This window comes from Gobio gobio, assembly GCF_949357685.1.
Source record: "Gobio gobio genome assembly, chromosome: 11".
In the NCBI taxonomy this organism is placed as follows: Eukaryota; Metazoa; Chordata; class Actinopteri; order Cypriniformes; family Gobionidae; genus Gobio; species Gobio gobio.
The window spans coordinates 7301197-7314853 of record NC_137104.1 but is presented as its reverse complement, the minus strand read 5'-3'; the positions used below and the strand labels follow the sequence as shown (position 1 = coordinate 7314853).

General features: G+C 37.1%; 1 protein-coding gene across 1 annotated transcript in view; it reads left to right on the top strand.

The window, feature by feature from the left end:
- The first annotated feature begins 2308 nt into the window (after window positions 1-2308).
- The window catches only part of clasp2 (cytoplasmic linker associated protein 2), a 92666-nt gene continuing 81317 nt past the window's right edge, over window positions 2309-13657 (top strand). Inside the window, 4 exon segments of the mRNA XM_079829306.1 lie at window positions 2309-3127; window positions 5415-5493; window positions 12372-12475; window positions 12699-12790. Coding sequence (XP_079685432.1) covers window positions 2930-3127; window positions 5415-5493; window positions 12372-12475; window positions 12699-12790 — 473 coding nt within the window. The 5' untranslated portion in view covers window positions 2309-2929.

The window sequence follows — 13657 nt, the reverse complement described above, 5'->3', positions numbered from 1 at the left end:
CATGAAATTAAGACAAACTAATTTAACTGAAACAGGGCTGGGATTTCTATTTCCCAGCATGCTTTGCCATGGCACTCAGAAGGGAAAGTAAATGCTATAATTGCTATATATCATACACCCGGCGACGCCATGCTCGTCTAAATGTTTCTCTCCTTTCTACGTATACATACTTTCCACAATTGTATTTGCTTTGTATCTTTCTAGTAAAAATGTCTCACTATAGTCCCCTTAATCTTGCTCACTGGGGATGTAAGGCAGTATTCTTAACGCAGTATGTAAGCTGCTTACAAACATTTATTGGTTGCCTATACAAATAATTTTTAATAAAAAATGTTCTTCAGGTTTATACATCCAATATGAAGTATAGCCAATTTAAGTTTGGAAACAATATGTTGCATTTATAATGTCACATATACTATTTATCTATATATATATATATGAGATGGATTTTAGGAAGGGGGTCCCTCATAAAAGGTTCCTCATATTTGGGGGTCCTTGGCATCATAAAGTTTGAAAACCCCTGGTCTAGAGGTACGTTTTATACCCGTGTGTCCTGTAGACATGTTTTTATTGTTGAAAATATAGCTTATCAAACTTCCAAATTAAAGTATTAAAGTCACTACACTTTTGATAAGAGTTAAAATATATTAACAAAAAGCTACACTGGAGCTTTTTAATATTGTATAAGAAAAAAATGAAGAAAAAGCTAGCATAGACAATCAAGATCAGAATTAAAACTGGAACATATACATGTAGACTATACTAAAATAACCAAAATATTTATTTAATTAAAAATGATTAGGTAAAGGGGGTTTTACATTTTAGCATACATGGGTTCTGCAAACACACACACACACACACACACACACACACACACACGCACACACACACACACACGCACACGCACACGCACACGCACACGCACACGCGCACGCACACGCGCACGCGCACGCACACGCGCACGCACACGCACACGCGCACGCACACGCGCACGCACACGCACGCACACACACGCACACACACGCACACACACAAGCACACAAACAAGCACACAAATATTTAAAGGAACAGTTCACCCAAAAATGAAAATGTTGTCATCACTTACTAACCCCCAGGCTGTTTCAAACCTGTATGCATTTCTTTCTTTTGTTGAACACAAAAGAAGATATTTTAAAGAATGTTGGTAACCAGACAGAGTTGACGGCACTCATTGACTTCCATAGTATTTTTCCCCTAGGCTACTGTAGAAGTCAATGAGTGCCGTCAACTCTGTCTGGTTACTAACATTCTTTAAAATATCTTATTTTGTGTTCAACAGAAGAAAAAAAACTCATACATGTTTGAAACAACTTGGGGGTGAGTAAGTGATGACAACATTTTCATTTTTGGGTGAACTAACTAATGAAAAACATTAAAATGCCACCAGGGGGAGACGAAGACAAGCAAAAAGAGCGATGGAAGAGCATATTGAAAATCATTTGTATGTAGCCTATACAAGCGTGTACATTATTCAAAAGCAAGTATAATCTGCTTGGTGCTTATAAATGCACAAAATGGTTCTTTGAAACAGTCCGTTTGCGTTTATTAGATGTTATAATAATATGTGTGTGTTATATTTAAGAGATAATAATAATTTAGTAATATATTCGGCAACACTTTACAATAAGGTTAATTAGTTAACATGAACTAATCATGAACTGCACTTATAAAGCATTTATTTATCTTTGTTAATGTTAATTTCAACATTTACTAATGCATTATTAAAATCTTGTTAACATTAGTAAATGCACTGTTAACTAACATGAACAAACCATGAACAGCTGGATTTTTATTAACTAACGTTAACAAAGATAAACTAATGCTGAACAGAGGTGTTGTTCATGTTAATTAATGCATTAACTGATGTTAACTAATACAACCTTATTGTAAAGTGTTAGCATATATTCAAATCTAAACAATTAATTAGGCTAATTAATTAATACCATTAGGAAATAAGTAGGCTAAACACACTGGAATAACTAGAAACACTACCACGTGGAAGTAGGGAGGATACATTAACAACAACAACAACAACAACAACAACAATAATAATAATAATAATAACAATAATAATAAACATGTAAACTGTCTATCCTGATACTACATAATAAACATGCCCTTTTTTCTACAATGTCATACTGCACAGTCTCTGATGCTGAATAATGTACTACAGAATGAGCATATTTTCATTCAGGCATCATGCTGGACATCTGTGCGGCGTTGAAGGACCTCAAGGCCTCGACCCAATCACTCTTCCTCGGCATCGTTTGCTATTCAACACTCCAGTATTGCGGCTACCGGCGGTCCAGTAGCCGTGGTCGAAGCGAGAGTCCTGAGCTCAGAAGGCAGCTGTCAGACAGAGGATTATTTCTGGATTAAGAGCAAACACAAGAGCTGTGAGAGCAGCGCGCGGACCGGCGGCTCATTCATTCATCTCCGCGAGCGGCTTGAAGCGGGCTTTTCTGAAATGGTGGCCAGGAGGGAAGAGAGTCCCGGCGGCAGGCCCCAGGATACTCGACCATAACGGTTAAAGCTAACAGTGTTAGCCGAGGCTGCCTGCACTCGGTCGGATACATTTCCACTGTTTTTATACGCGCCTCGTGTTTCTTTTACATCGCTTTGCCCCTGTGGTCGGCCAACACTTTAACTATTTCGTGAAAATACACCTTTTTCTCGGGGGACCAACCGTTTCGTTCCTGGGAAACTTTGTTGAAGTTGTTTATTTTCCGTTAGTTCATCGTTAATGCACTAACGACAGACCTTTAAACGCAGTATTTGACTTCCTCTTTGTACACATTTCAGTTTCTCGCGTTGTTTACGCGACTCTGGCGGTCATTCTGCCGTTGTTATTGTTTCGCCGCAACCTGAGGACTAACCACAAAGCGTCCCGATGGAGGATAATGACAACATGGACTATTTTTACCAGCAGGTTTTGCAGAAGGACGTGACCCGGCGGCTGCAGGTCGGCCCGGATCTCATAGACTACCTGAGCGACCCGCAGAGGTCCTGGGACGTGGAGCAGGACAAACCCCGCCTGGATAAAACCATAGATGAGCTGACGGGATGGGTCAATTCCAGCAATTACAAGGTACAGCAATGACCTGCTTTAATTTGCATATTTAAATGTAAAGTGTGTTTTAAGCCATATAGCATGCATGTTGTTATGAAGGATGCATGCATTGTTCTGGAGTGACAGTCTCATATAGTGTATTATTGCATTTAAATCACCTATTGCATTAGGCTTGTTGTGCATTAATTTGTGTATCAAAAGTACAAGAGTAATTGTATTCGTGAGAGGCTTCAATTCAGTAACATTAATATCAATGTGCATGCATTACATATTCATTTGTGTCTAGGATTTGCTGGTGGGGGTGTTGTGAGGATGGGGGAGGGTGGCTTGGGTATTGTTCTGTCACACTGGGGCTGTAAAGGCACATGTCACTGCAATGCATATTAAATACATATGCTTTTTTTGTGTGTGTGTTAAGAAAAGCTGCTTGTGTTTGATGCTTCCTTGTCATGTTTTTAAATGGCCTGGACGTGCAAGCAGAAGCTTTTGTGCTGGGTCATACTGCTGCTGATATTCAAAAATGGGCACTTCTGCTTTACTTCCCATTTCTGTTTGTGTGGATCGAAACATGATTGAGTTGGGGTGTTTTAAAAGCAGCATTAGACATTGATCTAAATAGCTGATGGCTCAGATCTTCAGGGACGGATGTTAATGAACGGCTATGACATCAGACTCATTGAGGTTGGGTTTTAGAAATTATGGCGGTGATTCATAAATCGGAGACACAGCTGTAGGCTTCTAGAAATATATGTGGGTTGATAAATGCAGGGTGTCATATTCCTTGGTCCATTGGTTGAAGACCTGGTAGACCGTTTTCATCTCCGCTAAAATATTTAGAGTATATAACTTATTTTTATTTTACTATTGAATATACACTATTGTTCAAAAAGTTTAGTGGGTTTAGTAATATGAAGAATTATTTTTTTTTTTTCGCAAGGATGCATTAAATTGAAGCTTTTATATAATAATTTTTCATATAAATCCTGGTCTTTTAAACATTCTATTAATAAAAGCATCCTGAAAAAATACAACAGCACAACTGTTTTCAACATTTAAGACTAATAAAATGTTTCTTGAGCTGCAAATCATCATATTAGTATGATTTCTGAAGGATCATGACACTGAATTCAGCTTTGCATTACAGAAATAAATTACATTTTAAAATGTATTCACATAGAAAACTGTTATTTTAGATTGTATCGTATTATATATTATAACCGTTAAATAATAATTATATTAACATTTATATATTATAAGAATTAATAAGAATTTTCCAGCAGCACCTGACCAAGCAAGAATAGCACTTATCACTCTATTAATTTTCTGTTTGTCTATTTAATAATATATACAAAAAAAGTCCTATGTGTTCTGATCTAAATTAATTGAGACTTGTTACAGCACTTGCATATTGTTGCCCTTGACTGTTCTAGTTGCTTCTATTGCACTCATTTGTAAGTCGTAAAAAAGCGTCTGCTAAATGTATGACTAAATGTAAATGTTATAATATAACATTTATGTATTATAAGAACAGGTTGGCTCTTCAGACATGAGAAGCAGTGCTTCATAAAGAGGGAAGTGCTGACAATGGAGGAATGATATAAGAATAAACTTGTTTTACACACAAAATGTTTTCTCCATAAGTCACACAGGGAAAGAAACCAGAAATACTTGCTGATTGAATTTAATTAATTAAAATAAATGAGGTGAATACATAAAGTATGGCTGAACCCATTGCTAAGTGTGTAGATGAATGCTGTCCAATTAAAACGCAATGATTTCCAAAATGAAATGACCAGGTGTTCTCCAATTTTGCCTTCCAGGTACACACACACACACACACACAGTTGTCTTTACTCAGGACTCTTTGTGGCTGTTTTGCCTAAAATAGGTCATAACTGGACTACTGGAGCTTCTGCGATGTAGTGAATATTTGATTGTTTCGCTGGAATGTGAACTTCCATCCTGCACTGCCAAGAAACACACTGCAGCGATCCCACCGCAATCCTCAAATATAGTCCGTCTCACAATCTCTTATTTTCATTCACCCACTCGCACACAATAACAATAGTCCCTCTTAAAGACACAGTGCACATTGTAGTGAATATTGTCAGCACTTCCCTCTTTATGAAGCACTGCTTCTCTTGTCTGAAGAGCCAACATGGTCTTATGATAGCAAAGCTCTGTCTCAGATACTGAATTTGCAGATTCATGTGTTTGAAAATGCTGTCCTACAGTTTGCCTTCGCGAGAGGAAATCTGAGGTTTGACGTTTTCAGCTGATTTGTCTCTTTCTTGTTTGGTGTCAGGTTGCATTGCTGGGGATCGATATTGTCAGCGCATTCGTGGATCGGCTGACTGATCGCTTCAGAGGTTATATCAGCACAGGTAAGCGGGTGTGCGCATGCTTGCTGTTTGTTCCAAAGTCACAACATCAGTAAGGCAGCGTTAGCTAAAGATCTTCTCCTTGCATAATCATCAGAAAGGGGAATGCCATGTATATGACACAATCCACAGGCTCAGTGCTTGTCTCTCAGCTGTTCGAGCCCCGCCTTCTCCTGTTACCACAGAGATGGGTTGTTATGATTGTAACAGATGACCCCCCCCTTCACTCATCATACCTCATTCATCTGAAAACATGGAACAAACGGAGTAGACAGAAAGGAATGAGATGACTTCACACAAAGAGTCTGTTTGAGTCTGCCTGGCGTACAAAGATGCTGAAAGTTAAAGATGAAGGGTCATTTCTGGGCCACTAGCATTGTTAAAGGGAATTATCTGTAGGGATGCACTGATACCACTTTTTTTCAGACCAAGTACTTACATTTGGGTACTTGCCGATACCAAGTACTAGGGTTGGGTCCGTTCACATTTTTACATTTTTACATTTTTATAGTAATAAAATAATTTAGTTCAGTTAGAGAACAGACAATAAAAATAAAAACTGAACGTATCTGCTTAATAAAGCATGATCCGACCGTGAGTCTTGGCAGCGGCAGGAGTCATTCATCAGATTTAAGAGTGAGGAGCTGACTGAGATGATCGCGGAAGATTTGGTTTCAAAGCGAAATGTAAAAGCGGCTATTTAAGGGAGTTTGTCATTTGTTTTGTTGTTGTGTTTTTCATTAAAAATAATAGGCTAATGAACCCACAATTCAAGCAACCCGCAGCCGAATTGGCGCTAATTCAAAACCGCACAGAGCGTGTATTTTTTGCTTTCGTCTGGCTCCGCAGCGCGAGCCTCCGCTACGCTGACTGCGCTCGCGAGTATAAACAAGGCTTTTACGAACGAACTGTCATTCATTCATGGCGTGCGTCTCAATCATAGACTGATCAATGCTTGATCAGTGCCCTGACTACTGAACTAGGGAGCTGATTGAGACGCACCCATGGCCTCACAGAGCGCGCATTTACAGACGAGCTCTCATTCACGGTGTGTGCGCACTGGCGCGTTTTCAGTTCAGAGCGGTCGTGTGCATGTTACTTTCGGTTAGATAGAATTAGTGATTTAAAAGCCTCCGCCGGTGATACCGGTATTACCGGTGTTGTCACATCCCTAGTAAATAGTAGGCTATAGCTACTTAATTCATTAATTGAATTCATAAAAACAAAATTCAATTTCTATGGAAAGATTTCCCACAAATTCTGTGTTGTGTTTTTTCTGGTAATCAAATGAAGACATAAAACATTAATTTATCTTTTAATTTAATTAAACTCTTTTTGTCAAACAAAGCTGCACAACTGAGCTTTATACTGTTAAAATTAAAACATGGAAGAAAAATTGTGACATTACTTAAAAAATAAAGTTTTGATAATTTATTATTACTAGGGATGCACGATATTGGATTTTTGCCGATATCCGATATGCCGATATATTTCAACTAATTTTGACCGATGCCGATATCGATACCGATATGTTTATTTTTTCCCTTTGTTTGGAAACCACCATTTTGAGCAATTTTTTATTATTATTTTTTTTCATTCTGGTTTCAGATTTCTGAGGTCTCCTTACTAAAAGGATACTTGTTAAAGATTAGGGATGAAACGGTATGGAAATTTAACATCACGATTATAGTGACCCAAATTATCACGGTTATCAATATTATCACGGTTTTGTTAAAACGAAATGAAAGTGTTCAAAAAGAACAGATGCACACACTTAAAACATTTCAACAAGTTTTATATTTGAAATTCAACAAACAACAAATAACTAAAGCAGCTCTAAGTTCTTTTTTAAGCTAGATTCTGTGGGATTTCCTTCCTTAATGGCCGTCATCAATAGCAACGCATAACACATAAATAATAATAATTTGTCGTAAATATAATCTCTAATATTATCTCTGTAAATATATTCCCAAGCAATATTCTCATCAGTGTTCTATCAGCAATGATGCATTTAAATCTAGCATATTTTGTGTTAGAGCCCAAACAGTATCCTAGTGAAATAATGCATATCCATATTTCCATATGATTTGACAGTTTATTTTATTAAATATCAAAATGTGTGCATCATACCTGACACCTAGATGAACACTTTACAGTCTTTTTATGACTGTCATTCTCTTCAAATGCTATTTAAGTTTGAAACGTGTATAACGTTACCAATGTTGTATGTAACTTTACAGACGGTCCCTAAATTCGCCTGTGTTATGCCAGTCACATCAAATGCGCTGTGGTTCTGCTGTGTTTTTTTTAAACCATTTTCGCTGCTGAAATAGAACAAAAGCAGTCATCCACTGTATGATGAATGAATCTCCTGCGTGCATCGCACGTTTATCTCTGCTTTGAGTGTAGATTTCAGTGAGAGCGGCGCGCGCTCTGAACAAAACTCTGGCTAATCTGAACGCTTCTGATTATGAGATATTGCATTCATAAACTCAATAGAAGCACGTGTAAGTGCTTATAATGCGCAACGCGATTATAACAGATGGCTTTTGAGAAGACTATTATAAGTTCAACAGCCAGAGTGGCTAGTGTGCAGCCGAAATAACGTTACACCCGCAAATGGCGGTTGTTAATGTCAAACCCTGATTATTATCCCTTAAATGTCACCCTAGTCTTGTCTGAATTTGTTCGTTCGCTTCACGTTATTATTTCCCAGACGTAGGTTTGGTATTGAGGTCAAAGTCCACTTGCCTTGCGTTCGTAGTTTTGAAGTGTTTTCCCTATTACAGCGACTTTCTTCTGGCATGTTCTGCAGACAAGGTGACCATCTTAGATTAAGTTTCCCTCAGGACTTTTGTAAACGCCAAAATATGACCACGCCTCAGATTTGGTCCTTTTAGAAGGCAGAACAATCCCCGAGTGCTGTCACTACTTTCTTCCATTTCTTCTCATTCAAAAACAGCGGTGCTGCGCCTGACTGACGCTGACTGGACAAGATTTACCGCGAGTTTTCACAACCGTGATAATCACACGCGGTTTTAATGATAATAAAATTTTATACGATATTACTAACCGTCACTAAATTTTATCGTGGTTTATCGTGAAACCGGTAATCGTTTCATCCCTATTAAAGATAAATAAATGTTAATAAAGTTCTTTTTATAATAAGAGTATATTAAAAGCGCTGAAAATAACAATAATAAAGTCAGTAATTTTTCAACCCAGACAGATGCAGTTGTAATCTAAATATTTTATTTTTGGATTTAATGTTTGTGCACATGAAGTGGGGGTGGCATGGGATCAGTTGATGCTGTATTTAGCTTCAGATACAGTTTTTTTTACAATTATTTTAGAGCTCCTTGGATTATTTTTCATCATCAATTTCATAAAATTTTATTACAGATTAATAAACTGTATGTAAAAGTATTTAATTTACAAGTGTCATGCTTGTGCTTTGACTTCATTACTGCCTTATTTATTCAGATAAAGAAGTAACTTCTTTTTATTTGTGTATTCTACTTTTCATTCACTATTACTGTAACAACAGCGCCTCCACTAAATAGGCTATATATAACATTTTACCGGTCGGGCACTAGGACCTGGCGGAGCTTCAGCTGCTGTGGAGGCTGCGTGTGCTATAGAGTGGGGAGACGCGATTGTGCTTGTTTTGGGCTAGTTTTGTTGTGAAAACCTGGCAATCCTGCGTTGATTCACAAATTCAAGGCAGCATTTAAAAACTGTCAATATAAATCACCATACATGCAATGCATTTGCTTGTTTTCACTTGAAGAATGACCACAGCTGACGTGATCTTATCGCTATAGAAGTCCTTGCACACGTGAGTTATTGCAGGCGCATATCAACACGTTATCATATCGGCAAGGCATATCGGCATAATTTTTTCATATCGGCCGATGCCGATTTTTATATTTTAAGCGTTTCTCGGCCGATTCCGATGTCGTGCCGATAATATCGTGCATCCCTAATTATTACATTACTTTTAATATTATTATTACATTGAGAGTATCTAAATTCTACTGTACAACAGTAATAGAGTCAAGTTAAACTTTTATTTTGACGGGTTGCGGTGAAGACCTTTGAGTTTCTGTGTGTTTATGACATGACTAGTTTTTCTCAAATTAAACGGTAAAATGCTCATGAAGTGACTCTCAGAGCGGCTCTGGAGATGACGGACATGCGTTCATGTCCTCGTATGAGATGGAAACACGCAACCCGTCACACGCAATTCTGTGTGTGTGAGAGGTAAATAACCTGCGGGTCAGTGAGTAGCACCGACGTTATTCGGTCGTTATCATCCTTTCTTGATTGCGTTATTGGAGTCCCACAGGGATCTATCCTTGGACCAATTTTATTTAGTTTATATATATTAATGATCTACCCATGGTGTGTCCAGAAGTTCATTTCCAGATGTATGCAGATTATACGGTACAGGGCTCGTCATTAAGCCGGTTCACATGCTTGTCCTTCGGACAAGTAAATCGGTCACTCACTTGTCAGAGTAAAACATTTGCTTGTCCGGATATGTTTTATTTTTTTGGTGTTGTAAATATAATTTATTCTGAAGCAATATTCTCACCAGTGTTCAATCAGCTTTGACGTATTTAAATGTGCATATTTCTGATATTTTTACCTTTAATAAAGGGCATTTTTTCCCTAATCTTATTAAATATAGGCCATGTTTCAGCTTTCATTAATTTTTTTTTTATTTGATCTAGAAATTAAATTAGAATAAGACGCTATAGGGCTGTTACCAATCAAATTAAATAATTTACACTAAAAAAAATTACAACTGCATTAAATAATGTTATGAGATTGTTTTAAATATATGTTTGAATTTACAAATAATAAATGTTGTAAATATAAAACTAAACCACCAGTAGGTGGCAGCAGGTGACCGTCTTAATGAGTGAGTCGATTCATTCAAGAATGAGGCTGTCGTTTACGAAAAGGTAATTGAATCTTTGATTCGACCGATTCATTCAAAACGCTGAATCATTCAGTAACACACTGTTGCTTTGAGATGCATTATGGTTCTGCTGTGATCTTTGTTTGGAACTATTTTTGCTGCTGAAATCGAACAAAAACTGTCAATATTGCATCAAAAATGTAAGTTACTTAATGTTAATTAATTGTTTATGGAACTGTCATATGAAAACCGTGTCATTTTCAGTCATGATGGTATTCAGGAAAACCGCTCTCTTGGTTCCACAATTTGTAATTTTAACCGTGTATGTTACCTGAGTTTCTTTGTATGAGTGGCGCTCTCACTTGCCCCTTCAAAAAATCCACTTGTCCCGGACAAGCGTTAATGTCGAGACCTGCAGTAAATTATACCTATGCTAAAACAAAAGAACAAGCTGCTATCAAACTGACTGCTGCACTGAACAAAATCTAATAGATTGGTTAAATCACTCTTGTCTTACTCTTAATGTGAGTAAAACCGTGGGAATGTATTTCTCTATCAAAAAAAATGATGAGCATCAACCAGATATTATAATTAAATATTGTTAAGCATTTTAAATACCTGGGTATGATTATAGATTCAAACTGAAATTTTAAGAAACATATAAAGAAGGTTTCTATATGTGTTAGAGCAAGCTTAATGATTTTTAGGGATATTAGGCATCAGTTACCTTCGGCTGCTGCTAAACTCTTTATGCACACGTTTTTTCCGCATTTGTCTTATTGTGCTACAAGCTGGCCTCAAGCAAGTGTAACAACATTGAAGCCATTAGATACTCTCTGTAAACAAGCTGTGAAAGTTTCCGATAAAAAACAAGGCGTTATCATCATTGCATTATCATCAGAAATGATAAATTATTGACGTTTGACAGTTTTTTTTTTTATTCTTTACAGATATGTGTTTGATGTATAAGTTAATTCATGATCTTGCGCCACCACCTCTAAAACAATGTGTGACTTTCTGTAAAGACAATTCTAGGGAAACCAGGGCATCTGTTAGAGGCGATTGTTCAGTTAAATTTAAGAAAACTACCTTGGGACAATCAGCTTTCTCATACAGAGCAGCAGAAAGATGGAATTCAGTGCCTGTTCATATTAGAGAGTGTACATCATTTAGTATTTTCAAAACTGAACTTAAATTAAGAAAATTAAGAAAAATCAGTCATGTGATCATTACTTTTCAATATCTGTGATATGATATTGTTATTATTTTCTTTCTTCTGGATTGTAATGGAATGCTATAATTTTATGCAACATCATCCTGACCAGGGACCACAGATGCAAATGAGCTATCTAGCTAACTCTGGCACAACATTTGACTAAAATAACTGTAACAAAGCAAATATACAACTTGATGCTGTTGCTGACATTTTAACATTCAATTTGGTGTTTTCCTAAACAAACATGGCACTGCTGCCCATTTCACATACATGTAACCTGTAACACATTCAGTGGATTTCAGTACCTCACAACATAATAGCAGAACAACTGAAATGATATGTTATCATGTTAGTACAGTACTAAAGACTAAGCCTTTTTTGGAAAAAGTGAGAGGCGGGTTCTTTCTGATGAAATGAAACCTCTCTTCATTATAAGCTATGAGCCTATTTCTGTTTTCATCTAAAATGTGTCACACTGAGCTAAACAGCCTTTCACTTTCAACACTACTGCATGGTGCCGAGAAATTAAGCTTGGTTTATAATATTGATGTATAATTACAAAGTTGTGCAGCTTTACAAACATACCTGCCAACATGGAGCTTTTATGTAAAAAAATAAGGGGCAAAAAAAAATCACATTTTAAATGGCAATCGAAGTCCTTATTAGAAAAATTCAAGCTTGTGCAGCCCTACATCATTGCATGGTCTTTTAAACCCTTCTTTCTCTTTTTTTCCTCAGTGGTGCCTGCGTTAGTTGACCGCCTGGGTGACGCAAAGGATCAGGTTCGAGAACAGGCACAAGGGCTCATTTTGAAGCTGATGGACCAGACGACAACACCCATGGTGAGCTAACCTTACAGCAGAAATGATCATCACTATTACACCCATTCATGCTGACAAATAAAAAATAATCATAAAGCTGCTGGGTGAATAGAACCACATTTTTGCTATTTATTACTGCCAGTGATTCATCGTTTCCTTCAGAGCGCATAATCTCCTTCTCTTCTGCTTTTGCAGTAATGGATATGTAACAAATCGGTTACTTTCTTTTCCTGTCTCTTTGTAGAACGTTTGGGAGAGGCTGATTCCTGGCTTCAAACATAAAAACTTCCGCAGTAGAGAGGCCCTCTGCTTGTGCTTGGTTGCCACACTAAATGCGTAAGTCCCTCATACAATCCCACACATTCTTACTTTGTAAACGCTTCCACATTTGTACTGGGAGTCCTGTCCTACAGGTGGCGCTGGTCTTCCATATCACAGTATTTTGATGCGATCATGTCCCCTCGGTTTATCACAGATAGGACTGAATTCTATTAGTTCAGCATCCCAGAATTCTCCATCTGTGTTGACATCTAAGTTCACATATTTAAATGTAATCTGTAGACATTCACACCATGTCTGTCACACACTGTAAATAAACTCGGCCCACTGAGATAATCCTCTTACCTGCCTGTATCGATTCCAGGAAGGTCAGATTAACAGACATTCTCATTGAAGCGCTACATAAACGCTCATACACAAACAAAACTAGTTTCTCAGTAACAGTACTCCTCATTGTTGACAAAGAGCTGTCACATAATCCACGCTGCATACACTCAGCCTTATACTACACTGTTATTATAATAATAAGATGTTATGGACCATAAAGTTTGCTTTGATTACAAGCAAGTTTTTTGGGTGTTGTATTACATTTAAATGGATAGTTCACCCTAAAATTAAAATTCTGTCATCGTTGTCCTGTTGGACTTATTTTGAGAAATGTCAGGGTTTTTTAGTCCATACAATACATTGACAACATTCTTTAAAATATCTTCTTTTGTGTTCCACAGAAGGAAAATGCAAAATGAATCCAACTGTGTATGTATACACTGTATAAAATGATTTTTCAAAGTTATAAATAAATTATTGGAGGACGAAATTACTTCAAAATTTCGCTTTTAATTCAATGTCTTACTTGCCGTTTCTTTGTAAGTAATTGTGAAATTTACTAGCAATTTCTAAGCCCCTGTTTCCACCTGGTATTAT